This window comes from Arachis ipaensis, chromosome B03, assembly GCF_000816755.2.
Source record: "Arachis ipaensis cultivar K30076 chromosome B03, Araip1.1, whole genome shotgun sequence".
NCBI lineage: Eukaryota > Viridiplantae > Streptophyta > Magnoliopsida > Fabales > Fabaceae > Arachis > Arachis ipaensis.
This window is the reverse complement of record NC_029787.2, coordinates 130,690,195-130,703,049: the sequence shown is the minus strand read 5'-3', so window position 1 is coordinate 130,703,049 and position 12,855 is coordinate 130,690,195. Positions and strand designations below refer to the sequence as shown.

General features: G+C 35.4%; 1 protein-coding gene across 3 annotated transcripts; it reads left to right on the top strand.

Annotated features, from left to right (window-relative positions):
* On the top strand, positions 2,379–11,630 carry LOC107631592 (probable helicase MAGATAMA 3). Of its 3 annotated transcripts, XM_021119896.1 has the most exons (20): positions 2,380–2,748; positions 2,884–3,052; positions 3,319–3,452; positions 3,859–4,068; positions 4,455–4,646; positions 5,465–5,500; positions 6,201–6,286; positions 6,497–6,547; positions 7,032–7,143; positions 7,212–7,317; positions 8,053–8,150; positions 8,287–8,400; positions 8,486–8,578; positions 9,188–9,241; positions 9,655–9,713; positions 9,815–9,899; positions 10,261–10,629; positions 10,798–10,920; positions 11,012–11,098; positions 11,233–11,630. In XM_021119896.1, the coding sequence occupies exons 1-20, from the start codon at positions 2,647–2,649 to the stop codon at positions 11,437–11,439; spliced, it is 2,487 nt and encodes an 828-aa protein (XP_020975555.1). In that variant the 5' UTR covers positions 2,380–2,646; the 3' UTR covers positions 11,440–11,630. The 3 variants fall into 3 exon arrangements, with proteins under 3 accessions (XP_020975556.1, XP_020975555.1, XP_016190569.1); XM_021119897.1 differs by lacking the exon at positions 3,859–4,068 and having other exon boundaries at positions 2,379–2,748; XM_016335083.2 differs by lacking the exon at positions 2,380–2,748 and having other exon boundaries at positions 2,912–3,052; positions 3,951–4,068.

Here is a 12,855-nt window from a genome sequence, read left to right as displayed (position 1 = left end):
GGTCTGTATCAATGGCAATATGACTCTGCAGATGAGACTGTTGTCTAACTGACGATGGTCTAGAGACTTCGTGGGTGCTAAACAACTGTGCACTCCACCAACCCTCCGAACCTCCCTAACACAACAAAATAGTATCGATTCATCCATATCTCAAACCTACTTAATATATTGCACAGAAGTACTTAAAAGCACAATTAAAGTTGAACTTACCAGTATCCGAGGTTTTGTCGAAGGGCCACACAGAGGCTCCATTGACACCCATTCGCAGCTTGCCAGCATTGCACATGGTACTTTAATCGGTCCGATTCAATCACCCGGTACTCAACACTCCTGCGAATACTGTAGTTTTTCACACCCTGTAGCACTGCATCTCGGCATTTGATCCTGTGGCCGACCCAACACTCTACCCACCGTCCAGGTTGTAATCCTCTTCTCCCGTGCCAGAAAATGGAGTCCTCTCATGCATGGCGTATAGATCTAAACTATGATAGTGACTTGGCACTGCCGAAAGCGCTGGAATTGGGTGAGGTGGAGGCAAGACATGGCGCATCACAGTCTGGGAGGGAGTCTCGGGTACAAACTCCTCCTCATTGCCCCCTTCGGAAGAATCACTGTCGGCATTATCCGCCACGTATTATTCGTCTGACTCCTTATCGCCTTCCTCCACCTCATCCACTGGAATGGCGACATGAATGGGTGGTGGTGCAACAGGTCGGTCGTCTTGGACATAGGTCGAGTGCACAGAACCACCACGACCAATATCTCCAACCTCGGTGGAAAGCTCTATCACCTGTTCCGCCATGATCTTCCTATGATGTCGAACATGAGTCGAACATGCTCGTCTCCCAGAAGTCGAAATAGTTGAAATCGGAAAACTCCATTACCCATGGGTGCTAGCAACCTATACCCCACCCTTCCGACCTTCCTCGCTTCTGTACCGCTGAACTTGCTCAATATCAAACTCTTCAACTCTGACAACATGTTCACACGCTGAGTGCGCAATAGTATCGGATTCTCACACTTAAATGTTATCCCGTTGTCGCCATTTCTCATACGACAATTGGGATAAACACACACAACTATGTATATGTTATTATTGGCCATTGTTGCCTTGTTTTTGTGAGGAAACCGAGACAAAAAGATATAAAATGTGTGGAGAATGACAAGGGTTATACATCTTTTTATAGCGGATGAAAATTTGTCTTCATGCATCTCGTTTGCCATGTAAACGAGATATACACGTGTCAGGCTGACATGTCTTATTTCGTTTATAGTGTAAACGAGATGTTATTTATACTGTAAACGAAATAAGACTGAATTATTTATTTTGATAAATATTTTTAAAATTATTTATTTTAATAATTATTATAATTATTTTATTTCTTAAAATAAAAAATCTGCTTACTCTCTGGACAACTAAACATAAAAATCCAACCTCACCAAAACCAACTATTGCGGCAACCAACAGCCTTCACATTCAATAAATTGAAGCATTAGCTTAAAAAGCTTTTGAAAATTTACATAGAAAAACTTAATTTTAAATAGAAAATTTATAAAATTCAAATTTTTAAAATATTTTATATATATTTATGAGGAATGCTAGGGCCAACAACTTTTGTGATTTGTAGCCATCAAATAGCTATCAATAATGGTTTTAATGGTGTGAGATTAATGTTTATTTTTTGGTATTATTTTATACTGCTAGGATAATTTTTATTGTATTTTATTTTGGACAAGGATAATGTTTTTGGATGTAATACCGACTAGGGTAGTTTTTAAATGGGCCCAAACGACAATTGTAAGCCAGCCCACAGACTTTAGTTAGCGTCGATCTAGACCAATAACCGCCTTTGGTTAGCGTCAATTGTAAGCCCACCTACGGCCTCGCTAAACATATAAAATTATAAATGGGCTACGTTATGCGAACTTTTTTAATCACTTTCGTTAATGACCCAAAAATGCATTTTGACTCTGTTGAGAGTTTCCTTTTTCTCTAGACTTGGTAATGCCATTGGTTCTTGGTCTTTCACAATTGGTGACGCGGTGCAGTTATGTAGTAACGCAAATGTTTTCTTCTAACCAAAGGTATGTTAGAATCTATGCTTTCTGGCTATGGGATTCATCAAAGTCTCAATTAGTCAATTTAATTTACGAGTTTGTTAGTTAGAGGATAAATTAGAAAACTTTTTTTTTTTTTTTATGGGGACGCATGGGGAGATGTTTAATTTTTTTTAGTTGTCCACCATAGTTCAATAAGTCAAAGATTAATCCATCCACATATGTTTAGTTCGACAAAACGACATCACTTAACGAATCTAAGTTGTTTTCGGCTGTTTAATTTAGAAACCATTTTCTGCTCCTAAGTCGTAACTAAGCCCTAAATCTTGGGCCCATTTAAGGGGGAACAAGGGGTTTTAAGTGGGTTTTGAAATTTTTAAGAAGAAAAAATAACTGTCCGGGAAAAGGGTCGGTCCGTAAAGTGTAAACTCAACTTCCATCTCCCTGCGACAATTCTCTCATCTCCGCCACATTTGCCCATTTTCTTCGCCGCAGCCAACCAAGACAAGTTGCGGCGGCGGCTGCTATTGGTGGTGGGTTCTGAGTGTAGGCACCTGTGCGCATTGGCAGGCTCGGAAAGACAGTTTGATGGCGGTGGACAAGGAAAAGCTACAAGAAGAATCCGTTATCCGCCGCTTCTACCAGATTGTTCTCAGCTGGGACTACTTTCGCCTCCTCAAGGATTTCAAGGCAAATGATTCTCCATTCATCTCTCTCTCTCTCTTTCTCTCCATCTATATATATTTTTTTCATTTTCAATATTTTGGTTTCTTTTTCAGCATTGTAGAAATTCTTACACTGTTCCGAATATGGGTCTGTTTTCAGAAGCAGAAAAACAGTGAGAAAGAAGGAGCTGCTGCTGCTGGATCCTTGTCCACTCTGGTCAAAGTGAAGACTCGATACAAAGATGTTGATGATTATATTTCCACTTACGAGCCTCTTATTTTTGAAGAAGCCAAGTCTCAGATTATTAAGGAGAAAGAAGATGAAGAGGGTATCTTTGCTTTTCATATTTTACACATTCCAATTTGAGGATTTTTTTTTTCTTCACTGCATTATTATCTCGGTATTGGCAATGCCTCAAGACTCAAGATTTTTCTATTTTAGATTTTCGTTGTTCTGCTTTTATATGCTTACAGAACAAGTTAAAAAGACTTTTTTTTTTTTGAAATTAAGAAATGTTTATTGTTTTAAATGCTTCAAATTGAATTGTGAGAAAAAAAAAAAAATCGTGCTGAAGAACTCTTGTGTGTAATGCAGTGACTGAATGGAAGCTGGGGGTGGTGAAGAGTTACACTGAGGGGGATGGCTTTCATTTTATAGAGTTTCCGTGTGAAATAAATGAGGGAGAATCGATATCACAGAATGATCTTTTACTGCTCTCCAAAGATAAGGTACTATAGTATACTGTTCCTACCATCCTGTTTTTTGCTTGGATGTTGCATTATTGATATATGAGTCTTGTTGCTGCAGTGTTTCCCAGTGGAAGAGCATTGCTTTTCTCCCAATCTTCATTATTGTAGAATTTTGCATAAAATTCGCTACTAATTACTGATCATATTGTGGATATATAGAGTATAGGCTGATAGAGTTACTGGAAGTAATTTTTAAATAGATTTTCGTTGTCTGTTACTTGAAGGGAAACAAATGTATGTTCCCTTAATTTTAGTCAGATCTTTACCTTGCATTGATTTTTAAGGAAAGCAGAAAACATTGTTGTTGATATGCTTCCTGCTCATTCAATCAGACCTAACCTGAAATATTTGAATTCTGTTGATCAATGTACTTGCTACCCTGCAGTTTGTGGACGGAAAAAAATTGCCCACTGTATATGCGTTTGCTTTGGTGGAGAATGTACGAAAATTTTCTGAAACAAGGCTTCTCCGTGCTAGACTCTACCTAGCTGGAGAGTTCTCTCATTATGATACAGATAGTGTAAAATCATGTCCAAGGCTATTTAACATGCGTTCTCATATATGCGAGTCAGAGAGACAATTGTATTTTATGAAGGTAACTTGTTGTATCATTTGTTTTATTCTTGCCTGAAGCATGAAAGTTTCCTTTATAGATTTTGTTCCTATGTGATAAATGAGATTGCCTCTCAATTATGAATTTGAATACTTATCAAAATTTACTTCCTTGGAATTTTTGTTAGTATATTTTTTATTCTTTATTATTTTATATCAGTAAAATGTTTTGTATCCCTTACTATTTTGATTGGTGGATTGGGATTTTGAAGAGTGATAGGATAAAAAAAGCAGATGAAGGTCAATGTTATTAGCTTGTTGGGGAGAACATCTTGAGACTTTCATACATCCTTTTATTTTATTCTTGGCAGTTTGCTATGCTATGTCTGTGGCTTTTTTGGTTGCATGAAAATGTGAAAAATCATGCAGATGTGCAGTCTATCCACCATTGCTCGTGAATATTTGGCTGTACGAACAATTGGCTTCCTCCCTTACAAGGATTTGATATTAAATGCTGTTGGAGAGAATTCCAGTACAGAAGCTGAGCGTTGGAAAATCTCAATACCTCTGAAGGAATATGTTGAAAGTACTTTCAATCAATATCAGCGTGAGGCTATAATAGTAAGTTTCTCCTTTAGAAGTCAATGAAGTATTTAAAACCTCTATACAGCTGGGTTTCACCTTTGTTAATCTGTTAGATTTTACAGCTGAGTCAAGTTTGGGTTTGACATGGAATGTAAAATATTAACCATAAAATATGGGATGCACGACTGTGTTCATGGTTTTATGCATAAAACATCCATTAGAGTCTGTTTTCTTGCTTCATTGTTTTCAACTTTTCCATATAATATTTCATCATGTACCTTGTTTTTGCTTATTTTCTTTTCTCCCTTACATATTCAAATTTTCATTTTCTTATTCTCACTCATTTTGTCTTTTATCAAATGAGTTGCCTCAATGTATTGCTAGGAAGCTCACTTTTTCCTAGTTGTTAATAATCCGTTATCCTTTATGTATATTATTTTGATAAAAGAAGAATTTCATTATGATCAATAGAAAAATAATTCAAGGAGATGGCTATTTGGACTATTTGGTTGGAGAGTAAAATATGCACCTTCACTGACAGTTTTTTGACAAGCATGTTTCATGGAATAGGATTAGATGCCTAGCTTTTATTTGGTGTAAAGCTCATAATCTTTATAGGGGACTTTCCCTCTTTAGACATGTGGAGAGAATGGAAAGCTATGCGTTATAGATAAATCTTTTTTGTTTTGTTTTGCTTTTGTATAGGGTAATCCCTATCTCCAATTTATTATCGTTAGCCTTTGTTCTTTGACATGCAACTCTTATATTACATTTCTTAGATGTGCAAGATTTTCTTTAGTCTCATGTAGCTTTTATTTATTTGTTAAACAATAAACTTGTATTTTCTGTTGCAGGCAGGTCTATCGCCAAAAGCATTTGTCCTTATACAGGTTTGTCTCTTTTTTTAATACTCTTGCAGGCTTGAAATTTCTTTATGTAATACATAATGTCCTCATTTATGTTGAATTGTATTGTGATAATGACTAATTTCTCATATATAGGACTTTGGAAAATTCTCTTGTAAAGCAGCTTTTTATCTATCTCTGGGTATAATATCTTGTTTTATAAAGATGAAAGAAAAACTAAAATCTGCCTGTGGATTTTCCTTATGACCTTATAGAAGCCTGAGCAGACAATCTTTTTAGTGCTCAAAGAAACAGATTTCCCTTGGATGCAATGTTAAGGTTGCTACTTTGTGACCAAGTCATGGGTTCAAATCCTTGCAAGCTTAGTGCAATGAGCTGTCCTTTTGTTCAAGAAACAGACTTGTACTCTGATCTTATGCACGATGTAAATCAATTGATCCTTTTATACTTTGTAATTCTTATCATTCAAACATGGGAAACAATTGTTGCGTCTGAATTTTTAATTTGATGTTGCTGGAATATAATTAATTAATATTAATATTAATATTAATATAATCATGTCACTGAGGTCCTTTATGGATCATCACCTTTTTATTTCCATTTGACATGAAGTCTCCCTCTCTAGCGTCTGTATCTGAGACATGGTTCAAGGTTTTTATTAATGTATTGCAGCTATGCCAGTTGTAAAATATCTTCTTGTCGAGTCTAACCAAACTCATTTCAGGGTCCCCCTGGGACTGGGAAAACTCAAACCATACTAGGGCTTCTAAGTACCATTTTGCATTCAAGTCCAACAAGGGTGCAATCGAAGTAAGTAAAATATTTTTTATATGCCTTTTTAGGTTTTATATTATTATCCGGGAAGACTTCTATATAAGATTGTGCTTAGTAGAGCTGTAGAGCTGAAGGCTCGAGACAGTCTTTTGCTTCTACCAAACATGCCTTAGAATTTTATGCTCACATTTTTTGCCTTACATTATTCTTTATTCGTACATGTACTAATTCAGATTTGCTTAATAGGAATGGGATGTTCGAGCTAAAGCGAGAGGTGCAGTTACCAATTGAGGAAAAGTATGCTTTTCTTTGTGAATATATCTGAGCTTTACATGCTCAAGAAAACTTAATGATATGGAAAAAATATAGTATTGTGATTTGAATTGACATGATATTCTCTTATAAATTTCATGTTGTGGAAACTTGTAGATTTATATTTTCTCATTCTTGATTTCTCCATTCTTGTGGTCTGCATTTTAGTTTTATGGCAGTGTGTATCTTCCGTAGTTCATATTTAATTTATTTAATCAAGTTAGAAGTGTTCAATACTGATATTTTGTCATGTATACCCACTTTGTTCCATAGATCACTTCGTCAGCTTGTGTTATGCCAATATAGTCTTTAGTTTTATTAATTTTATAATCCATTTGGGAAGGTAACTATCTCTTTGCCAAGACTAGCTAAATAGAACTACATTCCTGTTATAGTAACTTTGTCTGTAGATTGTATTCTCATATTTTACCCATCTAGATGTTTCATTGTGCTTTCTATTGCGTTTCAGACGCAAACACTGGTCATTGGCCTCTCCATGGTTGAATAGTGTTAATCCAAGGGATAGTTTGATGCCAAAAGATGGCGATGATGGATTTTTCCCAACTACTGGAAATGAATTAGTAAGTACTACTAATTTGTTAGTTCATTTTACTTACAAATAATATATTCTAACCATGTATTCTATCAGAAACCTGAAGCTGTAACTTCAAGCCGTAAGTATCGAGTACGAATTCTAGTATGCGCTCCATCAAACTCTGCCCTAGATGAGATTGTGTTGCGGGTTCTTAATGGAGGTATGAAGTTTCTCTTGCCTTATCTCCTAACCTCATGCATATTACTTGGAGTCTCTTACTAGTAGACCAGTTTTAATGGCTTAAAGCTGAAACAGCAAAAGATCCAGGGAGGCTGGATTTGATTCCAGGGATTTGTTTGCCTTCTTATGTTGCTTCTTATATGTGAAGCAACAAATGGAATAGTTATCTTAGTTTCATTTGTGTTAGGTAACAAGAATCATAATGCATTCAAGGTAACCAGTACCAAGAACTACTTGTCCTATTATCGGCGTTATTTGGTAATTTTTCAACTGATAGAAATTCTGGAATAAAGTATAATCCTAAAACTATTTGAGAAATGTTCTATGAAGAGTTTGGCATATTGAATGCATTATGATTGTTGTTTTTATGCTTTTGTTTGGTTTTTCTTTTTATTGCTATGATGGATATTATCTTGGGTGGGGTTTAGGTGTTTTTCTGGGATGTCCTGACTCCTAAGCACATACTGTGAAGAAGAAGTTGCAATTGCCATAATGATCGTGGGGTCAGTTCTTAGTCTGTGTAATTAGCTATTTTATATTACAAGCAGACTATTTGTACTTTGATATTCTGAACTTTTTTTTTCTTTGCTTTACATTGTTTATTTGTTTGCTTGTTTGTTTTTCTAAGGGTTTCTGATATCTCTACTGTTTTTACCATGATTATTATTTTTTTTTCCTTTCCTGGGCCACTATTTATTGTTCTTGGATGTCTCAGGTGTACATGATGAATGTGATCGACCTTACACACCTAACGTTGTTCGGATTGGTCTCAAAGCACATCATTCAATCAAGCAAGTCGCCTTGGATGAACTTGTATGTAGGCAACAAGGAGATTAGAATGTCTTTTAAATGGCTGCCACTGTTTTTATTTAGTCTTCCGTATCATTAGTCCCATGTAATTCGGTTATAATGATCTGAAGATATGGGAATGACCTTTTGTTATTTGCAGGTGAAAGGAAAACGTGTCAGTGCCAACAAATCATCTACTGATAAGCAGAGCAATGGTCCTGGGGGAAATAATGAGGACAGTATCCGGGCTGCACTTCTGGATGAAGCCACAATAGTATATATTTCATAATTTAATCTGAATTAAAAATAAGAAAATATTAGCATTGTGGTCTTCAAAGAATTATCTTTGTGCATGGCAGGTTTTCTCAACTCTCAGTTTTAGTGGTTCGCATATCTTCAGTAAACTGAATCGCAGCTTTGATGTTGTGATTATAGATGAAGCAGCTCAAGCTGTAAGTATGAAATCTTTTTCAGTGTTAGATTGCTTGTGGTATAATCAATTTGGCTAAGCGGCCTAACCAGTTTAGTAGTATATGCTGGTGGAACTCATGATAAGCATAATTGATAATCAGATAATTTTTTTTTATTTAATTTTCATGTTAACTCAGTGCAAACTTTTCTTTATAAAGATAGAATCATATATTCTTAGAAATCATCTTTTTTTTGGTAAAAAAAATTTGCGGCCTTTTACTTGGGAGTACATTACATGCTTACATGTTCCTTTTATGTCTTGCTCTTAATTGTGGCTTAAGTAGAATAACAGTCTCACTGTTGTCTGTGTGCTTGTGTTTTTTAATGTCTAATATACTTCTCTCTGCAAGTCAGCATATGCAATAGCCATATTATATTGTCAATTTTAGTCAGCATAATGAATTCGCTATGGTGTCTCAGTTGTTATATTTGTTCCCTAAGTAAGTTGTTAGTTGTGTTGTTAGCTTGTTATTAATTGCAATAAGTAGATTAATGATTGTCAATATGCAACGATTTTCATTTTTCAATGTAAAAAACCAATGTTGCTAATTTTATTTCATCTTTTTGTACGACATGCTACCCATGAACAGGTGGAACCTGCGACCCTTGTGCCATTAGCCAATCAATGCAAAAAAGTATTTCTGGTATTGTTCACCACCCCACTGTCGTCAAAGGATCCTGGACTGTTTGTATTTTACAATATGTAGTTGCAAGTATGTCTTAAAATGCCCAGTTTGCAGGTTATAACTCAACTAACTGATTATATATGTAATACAAGTTTCAAGCAAGATAGATACATTGAGACAGCATCTTTAAAGAAAGCAAGTTCTTTATTTGTTGTAACTCCTAACCCAAAGGACTTGGCATGATATTTAGAAATGAGATTTCTAGTAATATGAATTTACTGATATTTTATATAGGGCCTGGCAAAATGGATGTGTTGTTGTGCATCAGTTATTGAACTTGTTTAAATATTCTGGACTAAGCACTGTTGGGGTCATATTTGGTATAGCGTTATCACCACTGCTACTTTAATTTTTGGCATTTGTGTTTTAAGGTTGGTGATCCTGCACAGCTTCCAGCAACTGTAATTTCAGATGTTGCTAAGAATCATGGGTAAACAATTCTTTTGATGATAAGCATATCTTCTAACTAAATAAAACTATTCTTCTGCTTAATACCCTACTTTTGTGCTGTTTTCTGTTTCATGCTTTAAGATATGGCACAAGCTTATTTGAAAGATTGATGCAAGCTGGCTATCCAGTTAAAATGTTGAAGACCCAATACCGAATGCATCCTGAGGTTGGTTCATATTTTACTGGGAAAGTTAGTTTGTTATTTATTTCTGTTCATACTATGGTCATGCTTCACATTTGGGATTCCTTTATTCCCTAGGCAGCTCAGATTGAATTGCATAACACAACCAATAATAGTAACTTATCGGTTTTGTTGTTTTGCCTTGAAGCGCCCCCCCCCAAAAATAGAATTATATTATACTCATTACTTATCAGGGTTTGGATATTTAGTGTCATGAGACTTCATCTGTTTTGGGGAATAAGGTTCATCCTTGTGTTTCTGTCTACTATCAAATCTTGTGTTCTTTTGATCTATTAAAATATCCTATCACTTTTTCTAAGTGAATTTATCATATGTAATCAAATAGATAAGAAGCTTCCCCTCTAGCGAATTTTATGAAGGTGCATTGGTTGATGGGGATGATGTCAAAATGCGGACACAACGTGACTGGCATCAGTATCGCTGCTTTGGTCCATTCTGTTTCTTCGATGTACATGAGGGAAAAGAGACTCGGCCATCAGGGAGTGGGTCATGGATAAATGCTGAGGAAGTTGATTTTGTCCTATTCTTGTATCAAAAACTGATAACACGATATCCCACGTTGAAGTCGGGTAACCAAGTTGCAATCATATCACCCTATAGACAACAAGTCAAGCTCTTCCAAAAACGTTTTGAAGAGACTTTTGGAGTGTCATCCCAGGAAATAGTGGATATATGTACCGTTGATGGGTGCCAGGTAAACTAGCTATAATGTTCAGTTATGGTACCAGTCATTTTTTCTTTCCTAAATGGTATCGATGAAATTTCCAATAACCGTGGGGTGCCCAGGACTACCAGTGCCACAGATCACACGTTTTGCATAGATTAAAGTACTAAACAATGCTCTCTTTTTTCTTTCTTTTAGGGACGTGAGAAGGATGTTGCAATATTTTCATGTGTGAGGGCAAGCGAAGATAAAGGTATAGGGTTTGTGGAGGACATCCGGCGAATGAATGTTGGGATCACAAGAGCAAAGTCTGCAGTTTTGGTACTGTATCATTCGGGTTAAAGCGAGGTTTTCAATGAATTGATTTGGGGCACATGCTTTACTGTGATCAATTTTCGTTTTTCTATTACAGGTTGTTGGATCTGCCTCAACATTGAGGAGGAGCGAACAATGGAACAAGCTAGTGGAAAGTGCTGAGAAGAGGGATTGTTTCTTCCAAGTAAATGCTCTGAAAGTTATTTATATGCATACCAGTAGCATTGAAGTGGAATTTATTAATTAAAACCGAGGTTTTTAATTATTTAATGTTATTGTTTCTAAGCTGAAGACTAACCCAAGAATTTACGTCTTCAGGTTTCGAAACCCTACTCCTCATTCTTCAGCGACGAAAATCTTACATCCATGAAAGCAAAGATAGGGGAACAATCTCAGAATGCTGAAATGCAGGATGTCGAAATGCCGCATGAAAATGCTGTAGCAGATGCCGATCAAGCACCAGCTGAGGACTATGGAGATGGAGATGGCGATGCTGACATGGATGATCCAGGTGACGATGATTAGAGTTAATAAATAGTTACATAGCTGTATAGTTGAGTATATTCCAAATATTTGCAACCTGCATTTGTCTGGATAGTTAGTAATTTTCATCACCAAAAAGCAAGAAAGTCCATCCGCGACTATTGGTTTGTTATACTTGTTAGAGTATAATTATGATCAATTAGCATTATTTAATATATCTGAATATTTACTTATAGGATATTACGTCTTTATTATTTTGATTTTCTTAACACCTATAAATACCCTTATATATTGTATCATTCTATACAACTTGAATACTCACAAACCTTTTTCCTATTGCTCCCTGTCCCCTTTCTAACAATACTAACTTGTATTCTATGATGATAATTGATATTAGGGCAGCTTCTAATTATTTTCATACAAGTAATACGAAATCAATATAATATTTGAGATGAAAGAAAAATTAATGTTGGAAAAAGAAAGAAACGAAGGAATATCAGCATGATCGATGACCAGGTGAATTTATGTGAGTTAAGCTCTATTTTGGTCCTATTTATGTGAGTTGCACCGATTTCGTCCTTGACTTTTCAACTACTACTATTTGGTCTCCTCGCTTCAAAAAGGTATACCAATATAGTCCTTCGTTTATTTTCCGTCACCGGAACTCAATGTTGTTAGTGATGTAACTCAAGTTTTGTCACGCTAGACATATTAAAACGACGTCGTACGCGTTTTGACGCTAAAGAAGGTATTAAACGACGTCGTTTGAGGGTTATGACAAGATTGTTCAAACCCTCAAACGACCTAGTTTAATGCATTTTTTAGCATCAAAATGCGTACAATGTCGTTTTAATATGTCTAGCGAGGCAATGCTTGAGTCACGTCACTAATAGCGTTTGAGTTCCGGTGATAGGAAATACACGAAGGACTATATTAATGTACTTTTTTTTAATTTGGAAGACCAAATTGTAGTAATTAAGAAATCAGGGACTAAAGGTAGTGGATCCTCTCCAGTAAAAAGAAAAAAACTGGATAATGTTCGGTGTTTAATCTTACCTTTTATTGTTCTCTCTCTTCTATTTATTTTTGGTCTCACTTATAGAATTAAAGGTGGGAGATCACACTTTATTCTCTCAAGTGTTAAAAAACTGGAGAGAATTCATTTCCAAATTAGTGTAACTTGTTAATCTCAGAGACTAAAATGAGGCTTAACTCGAATTATGTACTACTTTTAAATTAAAACGTTTTATTTTTGCTCAAACGTTCTATTCTACCTCATTTGTCTTATGGTAAAAAAATTTTCTTTTCAAAAATACTATTTTTTCAACTATTATCTTTTTTGATTTATTGTTTTATCAATTCTACTATTAAATCTATAATTATCATTATGGCTATTGTTAGGATTGTTATCATTATTTAGAAAAAGATGATAATAGAGAAAAAAAAGTATTTTTAAAA

What these genes read in the sequence shown, in the direction of transcription:
- LOC107631592 (XM_021119896.1), top strand. Translation starts at nt 2,647, where the DNA reads ATGGCGGTGGACAAGGAAAAGCTACAAGAAGAATCCGTTATCCGCCGC. An exon ending in GTACCGTTGATGGGTGCCAG is followed by an intron (nt 10,630 to 10,797) that starts GTAAACTAGCTA and finishes TCTTTCTTTTAG; the next exon opens with GGACGTGAGAAGGATGTTGC. An exon ending in AGAGGGATTGTTTCTTCCAA is followed by an intron (nt 11,099 to 11,232) that starts GTAAATGCTCTG and finishes TTACGTCTTCAG; the next exon opens with GTTTCGAAACCCTACTCCTC.